Source organism: Stegostoma tigrinum, chromosome 12 (assembly GCF_030684315.1).
Source record: "Stegostoma tigrinum isolate sSteTig4 chromosome 12, sSteTig4.hap1, whole genome shotgun sequence".
In the NCBI taxonomy this organism is placed as follows: domain Eukaryota; kingdom Metazoa; phylum Chordata; class Chondrichthyes; order Orectolobiformes; family Stegostomatidae; genus Stegostoma; species Stegostoma tigrinum.
In genome coordinates this window covers 72,259,486-72,273,151 of record NC_081365.1, presented here as the reverse complement: position 1 = coordinate 72,273,151, position 13,666 = coordinate 72,259,486, and the positions used below count along the sequence as shown (strand labels likewise).

The 13,666-nt window shown below is 40.3% G+C and overlaps 1 protein-coding gene across 2 annotated transcripts in view; it reads left to right on the top strand.

Moving 5' to 3' along the window:
* Window positions 1-13,666, top strand: part of fndc3a (fibronectin type III domain containing 3A) — a 196,854-nt gene that overhangs the window by 54,949 nt on the left and 128,239 nt on the right. The window contains exon 3 of one of the 2 annotated variants that reach the window (XM_048540247.2): window positions 11,507-11,582. The exons of the other annotated variant lie outside the window; for it this stretch is intronic. Within the exon in view, the coding sequence (XP_048396204.1) occupies window positions 11,507-11,582 (76 nt within the window). The remainder of the gene's footprint in view (window positions 1-11,506; window positions 11,583-13,666) is intronic. 2 annotated transcript variants of the gene reach the window in all.

The window sequence follows — 13,666 nt, the reverse complement described above, 5'->3', positions numbered from 1 at the left end:
CGTTGTATTGCCTATGTGGCAAACAAACGCTGTGGCATTATTCAGGGTGCAATATTATGTCCCTTGTTGATGGTTTCGATTCCCGGACTATCCCTGACTGGGTTCTGCTGCAATGTTATATTTCCAGTCTAAGAGCCCCAGCTTTCCACCTGATCTTTCTGTTTCATGGCCTGTGCCACATTTTGCCTCCTTTTGTAGTGCTGGTTCCTGTTTTGATGTACCATTCCCTCTGAGTTTCTAAATGCGCATGTGCTGGCTCCTGGCATTGACCTCATTCTGAGTTTAAAAATTGTCCTCACGTGTGACCTGGTGATTCAGTTTTTTTTATTCATTCGTGGGGTAAGGACATCACTGGCCAGGCCAGCATTCGTTACCATCTCAGAGGGCAGTTAGGAATCAACCACATTGCTGTGCTGTGCGTCTGGAGTCACATGGAGGCCAAACCGGGTAAGGATGACAATTTCCTTCCCTAAGGGACATTTTTGAACCAAATGGGTTTTTCCAACAATCAACAATGGTTTCATGGTCATCAGTGGACTATTAATTCCAGAATTTTATCGAATTCGGCCTCTACCATCTGCCATAGCAGGATTTGAACCCACGTCTCCATAACATTACTTTAGTTTCTGGATTAACAGCCCAACAATAAGACCACCAATGCCTCCCCATTAAGTGATTATGCGTGGATCTAATTTAATCTTTCAACATTTAAGCCTTTAAAGAGGCTGTGGAAAGCATTTGATTGTAATTTTATACCTGTATGTTGAATAATCATAAATAATAGCCAGCCAATTTGCTGTATGTTTTTATAATATTTGCCACGGTGTACAAATTTCACGTCTTTTTATTTTCTTTAGCTGCAATATTTTGGTTTTTTCTAAGTTCACTTAAAATTGTATGATTGAAAATGGTTATTCCGGTCTTCTGCTTTGAATGCCAGAATATGTTTTCTACTTTTTAAGGAAATAACATGTATAAATTTCCAAACTGAAAAACTGATTAGATGCAGTTGCAATGTTTTAATTCTTCGAGTTAAAATATTGAGCAAGATTCAAAACTGTTTCGAGACTTGCTAATAGCAATGATTTTCTGCCCGACAGCTTTATTAGACTGTCTCTGTTGATCGGACCCTTTGCCCATTCACAGGAAGTATGGTAGCCCTTCTAATAAGCAGAAAAGGAATATGAACAAAATATGAGAATGCCAAAGTTATATTGGGAGAAATAAGTAAATTGGGAAAGAGCGTTAAGACATAAAGACAAAATAGACTATGCGCAGCAAAATGAACAACCATGAAAAGGTTGCATAAACAGGAATAGGTCAGAGTAAAGTGTACAGGTAACAGTGGAAACCGGGCGTACAGAAGAGATCAGAAGACAGCATTTATCATTCTGTTTCACTTAAAGGATATCAATGAACTAGTTTTTTGGGGGGTGTGAGGAAAGAAGAAAAGATTGAGACAGTCTTGGTATCTTATTTCAACGTATTACTTTGCTTCAACTCTTAGGAAACATCTAAGTAGATGAGCCATTGTCTAGGTCAAAACAGGTATTATAACTTAACAGTGAGAAAACTGTTGCCTAATAATGTTTCATCTCTCTCTTGGGAAATAGTGAAAATACATTTACTTTACTGCTAAAAATATAATATGACCAAGAGAGAAATTATCTTGAATTCCATTTATATATTGTTGGCAACACTGTCTGCACCATACTGAGAACTATGACCAACTCAGGTACCAAACTGGCTCTCAAACATTGTCGGAAAAGAAAGCTTGTTCCAGGCCATTCCTCAATTCATTTAGATGCAGCTGACCTATATCTGTACTCCAATTTTCTCACTACCCTTTGTTATCAAAATAGATCATAAACCCCGAATTACTTACAAACGCATTGATCACCCCAGAGTTCTGAGGCAGGTAACACTGGGATTGTGGAGATATTGAAGGCGATCTTTCAGGAGTCACTGGAATCAGGGAAGGGGCCCCAAGGAGTGGAAATTGGCTACTAATACACCACTGTTTAAGAAAGGACATAGGCAGAAGACAGGAAATTATAGGCTGGTTCACCTGACCTTGGTCTTTGGTAAGATTTTAGAGTCCATTATTAAGTGGAGTATTTGGAATACATGGTAAAATAGGGCTGAGACAGCATTGCCTCATGAAGAGGAGGCTGTGCCTGACCGATCTGTCTGAATTCTTTGACAGGGTAATGAGAAAGTTAGACAAAGGAGATCCAGTGGACATGATCTATTTAGATTTCCAGAAGACCTTTTCAAGGTGCCAGATAGAAGACTTAAATAAGATAAAAAGCTCATGGTGTTATGGACAATGTACTGACATGGATAGAGGGTTGGCTGACTGGCAGAAGCCAGGGAGTGGGGATAAAGTGGTCTATTTCAGGATGGTGGTTGGTGACTAGTGGAGTTCCGCAAGTGTCAGTGTTGGGGCCACAACTATTCAAGTTGTACATTAATGGTCTAGACAAAGGAACTGAGGGCATTGTTGCTAAGTTTGCAGATGGCACAAAGACAGGTGGAGGGACAGGTGGTGTTGAAGAAATGGAGGGTACTGCAGAAGAACCTGGACAGGAAAGGAGAGTGCGGGCAAAGAAGGCAGATGGAATACAATGTGGGAAAGTGTGAGGTCATGCACTTTAGTAAGAAGAATGGAGGTATGAACTATTTTCTAAGAGGGAAAAGGCTTCTTAAATCTGAAGCAGAAAGGGATTTCAGAGTCTTAGTTCAGGATTCTCTTAAAGTTAACTTGCAGGTTCAGTTGGCATTTAGAAAGGCAAATGCAATGTTAGCATTTAAAATGGGCTAGAATGTAAGAATACTTAGAGGCCTGGATAGAATGGATGTGGTGAAGATGTTTCCAACAGTAGTAGAGACAAGGACCCAAGTGCACAGTTTCAAAGTGATGGGGCAGCCATTTAGAACCACGATGTGGAAGAATTTCTTCAGCTCGAGAGTGGTGAATATCTGGAATACATTGTTGCAGGACACTGTGGAAGCCAAGCCATTGAGTCACTTAAGACAGTGATAGATTCTTGATTATTAAGGGCATCACAGATTATGGGGAGAAAGCAGGGGAATGGGGTTGAGAAACATATCAGCCATGATCAAATGGTAGAGTAGACAAGATGGGCCAAATGTCCTAATTCTGCTCCTATGTTTTGTGGTGTTATGGTCTTAAGAATGATATGCAAGCCAAAAGATAGCTAAAAAGGTCCATAAGACATAGGAGTGGAAGTAAGGCCATTCGGCCCATCAAGTCCATTCCGCCATTTAAATCATGGCTGACGGGCATTTCAACTCCACTTCCCTGCACTCTCCCCATAGCCCTTGATGTCTTCTGAGATCAAGAATTTGTCGACCTCTGCCTTGAAGGCATCCAACGTCCCGGTCTCCACTCCCCTCCTTGGCAATGAATTCCACAAGCCCACCGCTCTCTGGCTGAAGAAATGTCGTCTCATTTCAGTTTTAAATTTACCCCCTCTAATTCTAAGGCTGTGCCCACAGGTCCTAGTCTCCCCGCCTAATGGAAACAACTTCCTAGCGTCCACCCCTTTTAAGCCATACATTATCTTGTAAGTTTCTATTAGATCTCCCCTCAACCTTCTAAACTCTAATGAGTAATCCCAGGATCCTTAGCCACTCATCATACGTTAAACCTACCATTCCAGGGATCATCCGTGTGAATCTCCGCTGGACATGCTCAAGGGCTAGTATGCCCTTCCTAAGGTGTGGAGCCCAAAATTGGACAGGTCAAATCACTGAAGCTGTGTAAAATTCCTATGTGGGTTATACTGAGGAATCCTACATGAAGACCTGTAGTGTGTCACGGGAACTTCAGACCACAGCATTTCAAAAAACTGAATTGTGAACTCCTTGGATTGTGTCCCAGGTTGCTGATACAATATTAGCTTAAAAGAAAAACAGTTCTGAGCAAATATTCAGGGAATATTCAAAGCAGGTTAAAGACCAACTGCAACCTTTGTTCTCAGGATCCTGACTTGTATTTTTGATTTACACTTTGCTAAAGTGTGCTGTGAAGGGGCACAGCTGAGAACTTTCACTGGACATGCTGCATATACAGGTTTAACAGAAGAAATATAGGCTGTCTGCTGCACACAAATTAAGTCAGCAAAACCACCATTGATGGAAATGAGACACACTCCTTTCAACTAACTGCAGAATCAGAACCTCCAAGCACCTATCTCACTGCCCAAGACCTTATGTCTGGAATCTCTCATCTTAATGATACCATTTGACAATCTATTCTTCTTGTACAAGTCATAAACATTTTTTATTTTATATATTTGACCTCTCAGTCTGACAGCAAAAAGGGGCTGGGTCAATTTTGGGATGATAGTAACACACCATCACAGCACTGCTTGTTGAAATGTATGAAATCCTGATGGTATTTGATAGGTGGATACTTTCTCCCTGGGGAGGAAGAACCAGATGGTACACTTCAAAACAACTAGGAGACAGTTTTTGTTTTCTGAGGGTTGCTAAGCTATAAAATTATCTTCCCGAGAAAACAGTTTTTTTAGGAACAATATATAACCATAATCTTAGTTTATATTGTTATGAAGGCGAAAGCATGGTCTTATTTTTGGTATTTGTGCCAGGGATTCTGAATGTCTTTACATTTGCATGTATTTTTAATGAGATTTTACGGCCTCTATGATGCAGCGATAGGACAAGAAGTTTGGCACATTAAAAAAAACGGATTTAGAAAAATTTTACTGTTTCCAAGTAATAGTAGGGCACAGAGAGACTGAAAATTATTGCAGTCAGTCCGTTTGTGGTTGTTCCAGAGAATGCCTGCTGGTGCCTGAGTTTACGGAGCTTGGAAGTTTGTTGTGAGTTAAAGAAATTGTGAGCTTATTTGTAGTTTGTTTTTGGTGTTTCAGGGACAGATACTTGCATCTAGTGAATTTGCAAACATTCACCAAAATTCAACCTGAGCCAGAAATCTTGTGTGGAGACTAGTGTTGCCCTGAAGCAGCGTAGCCATGTAGCCAGTTGAAGTTCTGGAAGTCACTGCTGTGCATGCACCTCGGAGGCAGGCAAAAAAATAGAGGAAACGTAAGTTCAAGGAAGAAGCTTATCACTTCCTTCTCCAAGGCACTTATAGGAAAGAGTTAAATGCTGGCATAGCCTGCAATACCTGCATCCCAAGAGCAAGTATCAAAGGAAGTTGCTGCTGTGTATCTCATATATAGTACACACTGCTGCTACTGTGCACTGGTAATGAGCCACGTGAATGTTTCTGTTTGGGATAAGGTGCTGATCAAATGGCCTGTTTGTCCTGGATGGTGTGGAGCATCTTGAATGTTGTTGGAGCAGCGCACATCCAGGCCAGTGGATTATATTCCATGATACTCCTGACTTGTGCCTTGTAAATGGTGGGCAGACTTTGAGGAGTCAGAAGATGGTAGAACCCAAAACACAGTCATGGGGAACTGCTGCAGCGATGTCCTGAGACTTCAATTATTAGCGTCTAACAATACAAATGTCCTCCTTTGTGTTACACATCACTCCATCCGGTGAAGAGTTTCCCCCGATTCCCCTTGACTCTACTTTTGCTAGGGCTCCTTGATGCGATACTCAGTCAAATGCTGCCCTGGTTTCCAGGGCAGTAATCGTGACTTCACTTCTGGAGTTTTGTTGTTTTGTCCATGTCAGCGCCAAGGCTGTAATAAGATCAGGAGCCAAGTAATCCTGGCAAAACCCAAACTGAGACCAGTGAGCAGGTTATTGATGATCAAAAGTAGAACAATGGACAGTGATTGACCAAATTGGAATTGTCCTGGTTTTTGTGGATGAGACATGCCTGGGAAATCTTTGGTAGATGTCAATGTTGGAATCCTCCCCATTGTATTTGTAAATACAATATAACTCACCCATTATATTTGATAGAGAATTATTAATGAAATCACTTAAATAAAAAACGCTTACAGCCTTTTCTAAGCACAGGGCTTCAATTATCGAAGACTGCAGACAAATGATGGTTGGGGTTCAGGGGAAAGGATGGAGAAGGCAGCAGCAAGAATGAGAGCTGTTCTGTTCCCGATGCCAGTTCTTCTAATCAGGCACTGAATATCTTTGAATGATGAACCCACCCAGAGATTGTAAGCAATATTGATCATACTGAATACTAGCAGCAGAGGATGAGACCCTACAGTGGGCATTAATCAGTGATGGAGTGTGCATGTTGTCACAGACTTATTAGGTGAGACCCCTCCCAACTGATTAAATGCCACCTTACCACCATGCCTACAATGGATAAAAGACCTATTTGTCTCTTTGTCTTTTGTCTTTTGTCCTCCAGTTTACAAGAACTAACTTCTCTCCGAAGAAACAGTGTATCTCTGCTTGGTTATATTTGCTAATGTGAAGAATTTACTGTGCTGTTTTTAACTATTTGTGGCCATTCTAAATAACAAAAACACTCAAAATGGAAAAAAAATAACAATTGCCTTTTTCACATATTCTATCAATTCAAAAGGCAGGCCTCAGCTCTTTCTATTTTGAGCTTGTTAACTTAAATGATGCTTATCTTGTCATCCCTATTGGTAGCTGCCCCTACCAATTCAAATCTGTAAGATCACTAAAATGCAAAGTAAACCATAAAACCTAACAAAAGTCTGTCTTATGTGGTATTGCATGGTTATCCTAGCAGATTTAACTCTTAGAAATCAAATACAGCTCTGGACCACGATGGCATGTTAGAATGTAAAGATGAAAGGAAACAGGATGAGGCCAAGCAGCCACTTAAGTCGGCTGCACCTTCAGCAAGATGATTGCTGACCTGCCTCGGGCCTCAACTCCTCTTTTAAGCCAAGTGACCATATTCTTAAACTTCCCAACATTTCAAAAATCTGCCTACATCATCTTTAAATCACTTTCAGTGATTTAGCCCGATCAAGTCTCTGGGTTAGAGAATTACAGACACTCACTACCCTTTGAGAGAAGAGTTATTTTGCATCTCAGTTTTAAATGAGTATTCACTTATTCTGTAACTGTCCCGTAGTTTATGATTCCCCTATTAATGGAAACATCTCAACATATATTCTGTCAATCCCTTCAAAATCTTGATCTTTAAATACCACCACCTTCCAGTCCTCCAAACTGAAATAAATAAAACCTAATCTGTTCAAACATTCTTAATAAATCACCCCCTTCATCCCAGGAATCAGCCAAGTGAATCTGAATTGAAGTGCCGCCAATGTCATTGCATCTTTTCTTAAATGCAGGCACTAAAATTGTACAAGTTATTCCAGGTATGAATTTAGCAACGCACTGATCAGTTGTAACAAGAGTTCACTGTTTTTAAAACTCAATTTTCCTTATTTACCTGCTGCAGCTGTATGCTAACATTTTGTGTTTCATGTGCAGCACCCTGATCCCTTTGTGTTGCAATTTTTTAAGAATCTCTCCTAATTTAAGTAATGGTCTACTTTTTGATTCTTCAGACCAATTTGCTTTATCTCACGCATTAAACTGCATAAATCAAGAATTTGCCTGCTCACTCAACCTGTATAAATCACCTTTTTACTTATGCCCTCATGACAACATTGCCATCAATTTTTGTATCATCAGTAAATATGGATGTATGATACTCTGGCTGTTATGTCAATGGCTTCATGTATTTTCTTTGTTTTGTTTCAATGGGTGATACACATACAAATATCAATATTTAGTAATAGTGTAACAGAATTTATTCCACTCACTGATTGCGGGACTGCTGCGCAGTAAGAGACAGTCCCTCAGTAATGCACTGGAGTTCCAACCATGAGTTCTGTAGTCAAATCCTTGGATTGGAACTGAAACCTATTTACTGAGCTTTGGTCAGCTTTGGTTCTTCTGTGCATGTTTAGTCAATTTTTAGTGAGACCAGATACGTTTGGAGGCTTGATCCTGGTGGCCTTATTTTACAGCAGAATTGGGTCAAGCTTCTATGCAAAAACTGTAAGTGCTTGATGTCAAATGACCAGATGTCATCTGTATTTTCTACATGACTTATTATTGTTATGGCTGAGGTGAAAATAGAACCTTGGTCTGGGTAGGGATAATTAAATGTCAAATATATTTTGTTTCTGCCTCTGAGCAGAGCTTCCAATACAGTTATTGCTGTCTTCATTTAGCATGGAATGCTTCAAGATTAAAGGTACAAATATGAGACAATGCAAGCATTGGAAGTAAACCATTGTTCCCCGTGGGCCTGTTCTGTTACTCAATTAAATCATAGCTTTTTTTGACTCTCATTTATCTGTTTTTACCCTACAATTCCTCAATTCATCAAAATCTCAATTGTTAGTTTTAGAGGGATGGGGGTGGTGGTCTTTGTGCAAACGATTTACGTTAAGATTATAATCTGTTATTCTTAATTTTCCCACTGGACATTAACGAAAATAGTTTCCTTGTATCTATTCACTTGAATTCCTCAGTCAATTTAGGTGTTTATTAAATAACTTCTTGATTGTCTAAACTTGAGGAAAATACAGCAAATTTACATTTCAACTATTGTCCATAATTTAACCCTTTAATCCTTGGTATTATTTGGGGGCGCACGGTTATGAAGAACAGAAATATTCAATTGGAGACATCCAACTCTGTATCTCCCTCTCTGCAGCTGCTGCCAGTAATGGTTATTTCCAGCATTTTATTTTTATTTCAGATTTCCAGGATCTGCAGTACTTGGCTTTTATTATCTTGAAATTCTTTTATTGTGCAGTGCCTCATTTCTTAAATCAGTCAGTCCCCATCCCACCTTGATCATGAAACGTTAAACTACTGGACATTGTACTTTGTGCTAAACATTGGTGCACTGCAGCCGCATGTCGCTACATGGGCCTATGATATAACAGAGATGACATCGAAAGAGAATACTAAGAACACAATGTTATAAGGTGATCACACAAAATTGGAAAGGAAAAAGGTGATCAAATATGCCAGTGAGGATGGATGACATAGTCGGTTCAGGGGTCAAAGATGGAATTTATAATGTTAGAACTAAAGAACAGTGGAGGAGGTTATTAGCTTCTGGTGTACACGATAGTCTGTTAAATATTGGAAGGGGATATAGGAGCAGATGTCACAAAAAATCTTGCAGAAAAATGTATGAACTATAGGATAATCAAAATGAGGGCCGACACTTCTCATTTTAGACTCCGTTAGCAATTGTTTAAACATGGAACATTTTTAAAACATAGAACATTACAGCACAGTACAGGCCCTTCGGCCCTCGATGTTGTGCCGACCTGTCATACCGATCTCAAGCCCATCTAACCTACACTATTCCATGTCCATATGCTTGTCCAATGATGACTCAAATGTACTTAAAAGTTGGCGAATCTACTACCGTTGCAGGCAAAGCGTTCCATTCCCTTACTACTCTCTGAGTAAAGAAACTACCTCTGACATCTGTCCTATATCTTTCACCCCTCAATTTAAAGCTATGCCCCCTTGTGCTCAAAGTCACCATCCTAGGAAAAAGGCTCTCCCTATCTACCCTATCTAACCCTCTGATTATTTTATATGTCTCAATTAAGTCACCTCTCAACCCTCTTCTCTCTAATGAAAACAGCCTCAAGTCCCTCAGCCTTTCCTCATAAGACCTTCCCTCCATACCAGGCAACATCCTAGTAAATCTCCTCTGCACCCATTCCAAAGCTTTCACATCCTTATAATGCGGTGACCAGAACTGTATGCAATACTCCAAGTGCGGCCGCACCAGAGTTTTGTACAGCTGCAGCATAACCTCTTGGTTCCGGAACTCGATCCCTTTATTAATAAAGCTAAGACACTGTATGCCTTCTTAACAGCCCTGTCAACCTGGGTGGCAACTTTCAAGGATCTGTGCACATGGACACCGAGATCTCTCTGCTCATCTACACTACCAAGAATCTTACCATTAGCCCAGTACTTTGCCTTCCGGTTACTCCTTCCAAAGTGCATCACCTCACACTTGTCTGCATTAAACTCCATTCTCCACCTCTCAGCCCAGCTCTGCAGCTTATCTATGTCTCTCTGCAACCTACAGCATCCTTCGTCACTATCCACAACTCCACCGACCTTAGTGTCGTCTGCAAATTTACTAACCCATCCTTCTACGCCCTCATCCCGGTCATTTATAAAAATGACAAACAGCAGTGGACCCAACACCGACCCTTGCGGTACACCACTAGTAACTGGTCTCCAGGATGAACATTCTCCATCAACTACCACCCTCTGTCTTCTTTCAGCAAGCCAATTTCCAATCCAAACTGCTATATCTCCCACAATCCCATTCCTCCGCATTTTGTACAATAGCCTACTGTGGGGAACCTTATCAAATGCCTTGCTGAAATCCATATACACCACATCAACCGGTTTACTCTCATCTACCTGTTTGGGCACCTTGTCAAAGAACTTGATAAGGTTTGTGAGGCACGACCTCCCCTTCGCAAAACCGTGCTGACTATCCCTAATCAATTTATTCTTTTCTAGATGATTATAAATCCTATCCCTTATAACCTTTTCCAACACTTTACTAAGAACTGAGATAAGGCTCACTGGTCTATAATTACCAGGGTAGTCTCTACTCCCCTTCTTGAACAGGGGAACCACATTTGCTATCCTCCAGTCTTGTGGCACTATTCCTGTAGACAATGACAAGTTAAAGATCAATGCCAAAAGCTCGGCAATCTCCTCCCTGGCTTCCCAGAGGATCCGAGGATAAATCCCATCCAGCCCAGGGGACATATCTATCTTCACCCTCTGTAGGATTTCTAATACCTCTTCCTTGTGAACCTCAATCCCACCTAATCTAGTAGCCTGTATCTCAGTATTCTCCTCCACATCATTGTCGTTTTCTAGAGTGAAGACTGTCGAAATAAAGGAAAAAGGAGGAGAGAAAGTTCTGAAATGTGTTCAAGAGAAGTTTCTTTTTCCAACCCACTGAGAAAGAACATACTGCTGGAACCAGTTCTGGGGAATTAGTGGGTACAAGTGGAACAGTTGGCAATATCATCAAGTTCGAGTAGTTATGGAAAAGAGCAGTGGTAATGTCATATGCATTGACCCTTAACTGGATTTAATTCAGTGAGTTAAAATAATCTATTTTAGGTGGATTTAATTATTAATTGTTGGAGAACAGCAATTAATTGGTGAGAAGCCTTCAAGGAATAGTTGGGAGTTTGGTACCGAGTGGACGTATTCCCATGATGGGAAACAGAACGGTATCCAAAGCTTAAAACTTCTTGGATTACCTAAAGATTTGAGATTGAAAGGAAACAGAAAATGAGGTTTATATTAATTGTAGGGTTTATAATACAGTACAAAAACCACGCTAAATGTTAACATTTTTTGGGAAGTTTGCTGTTTTAAGGAGCTCAATAAATGCAAGCTGTTTTTCTTAACTGTAATTACATGGAAATTATTAAAGTAAAAGCATTTTAATTTACTGCAAATTGTATCCAAAATAATAATTTTAATATATATATAATCACAGGTTATTTTGGTTCAAGTCAACCCAGGTGAGACATTTACAATAAGAAGAGAGGATGGTCAGCTTCAGTGCATTACGGGTAAGCTACTGCCAATGAATTGTCAATCGTTAATATTCTGCTTCGTGTCTGAAACTACTGATGGGTTGTGGTGGCCTTGTCCCATGTTCTTTTTCTCTTGTCACATATGTGGTAAATAGATGAACATGTATGTAAACTGCTCAGAGAATGCATTTACACATCGTACATGAATATGCAAAGGTTTTTTCGGAGCACCTACAAGAAGTTCTGAAAAACAGTAAACTCATTCTGCTCTTCCATTGGAATATATCATTTCTTTGATTTTTCTTAAATACTCTGTTCTTGTAGTTGTCTACATTTGTATAAGTGTCTGCAAGGTATATGTTCACTGAATGATGTGCTTTCTCTGCAACCTGCCAAGCTGGGCTTTTCAGCTCCTTTTTAACATGATATAGTCCAAAGAAGTTAACTTAATTGAGAGTGTGCACCAGAGTCGCTCATCAGTGAAGGAGAAATGTGATTTAGCAATCAATTCTGTACAAGGATATGCCAGAAGAATTGCTGAAGACTAAGCAAACCTATTGGTGATGCAGTTGGGTAGGACAAATGCAATAAGAGACTACGTGATGAATGGTGGGACCCTGGGAAACACTGAGGATCAACGGGACCTCTCTGTGCATGTACACCAGATGCTTAGGGTATCAAGACAGATGACTAAAGTGGTTAAGAAGACAAAACGGGATACTTAATTAGCTGAGGCACAGAATTTAAGAGCAGTGAGGTTATGCTGGAATTGTTGGTGAGACCACAGTTGGAGTATTATGTCCGGTTCTGATCGACTCTGTAGGATAGGTGTGATTGCACTAGAGAGGGTGCAAGGAGATTTACCAGGATTTATAGCGCTGGAGAGTTTTAGTTATGAAGAGTGATTGGACAGACTGGGGTTATTTTCTTTAGAGCAGAGGATACTGAAAGGGTACATGATTGAGATATAAAATTATCAAGGGCATAGATATGACAGACGGGAAGAAACATTTCCCTTGAGGGTGGGGTGGGTAGCGGGTGCGGGGAATCAATAACAAGGGAACGTAGATTTAAGGGAAAGGCTAAAAGGTTTAGAGAAGACGTGAGGAAAAACTTTTCACCCCGAGGGAATCTAGAGTGCACCGCTTATAAAGGTGGTAGGGGCAGAAAACCTCATAACATTTAAGAAGTATTTGGATATGCAGTTGCAATGCCATGGCATAGGAGGCTGTGGGCCAAGTGTTGGAAATTGGAACTAAAGTAGGTAGGTGGTTGTTCTTGACTGGTCCAGATACGATGGGCTGAAGGGCCCTTTTCTATGCTGTAGATCTCTATGTATTTGGCTTGTCAGATGTCTTTTGATAAGATCCCACACAGGAGGCTGGTAAACAAACTTAGAGCAATGGGATTATGGGTAGTATACTTGGTATGGATTGAGAATTGGTTAACAGAAAGAGAGAGTCAGAATGATAGGCTCTTCCTAGTTGGACACTACAAAGATCAGTGCTGTTCTCAGTCTCTCTCTAGATGATTTGTATGTGGGACCAAATATAATGTTTCCAAACTTGTTGCTAATACAAGACTAGGTGAGAATGTCAGGATGTGGGGAGGCAGCAAGGGGGCTTCATGGGGTCCCAAACAGGCCAGGTTAATGGGCAAGAATATGGAAATGTAATATAATGTGAGAGACTGTCCGATATCTACTTTGTTAAGAAGAAAACAGAACTATCTTCTATTTCTTAAATGGTGAGAGCAAGTTAACTGTTGATGTCTAAATGGACCTGAATGTCCTTGATCAGGAGTTGCTAAAAGTGAGTATGCAGGTGTAGCAAGCAATTGGTAGAAAAAACTATACATTGGCCTTAATCGCAGAATTAGAGTATGGGAGTAAAGATGTTTTACTGCAATTGCATAGAGCTGTGCTGAGATTGCACCTAAAGTATTGTGTACAGCTTTGATCCCCTTATCTAAGGAAGAATGTATCTGCCATGGAGAGGATGCAATACTGGAGTTGTATCAGGTTAATAACTAGAGTGGTGGGATTATTTCAGGAGACGTTGAAGAAACCATTCTCTTCTGTTTCAAACAATGAAATGTGATCTCATTGAAATGTACAAAAT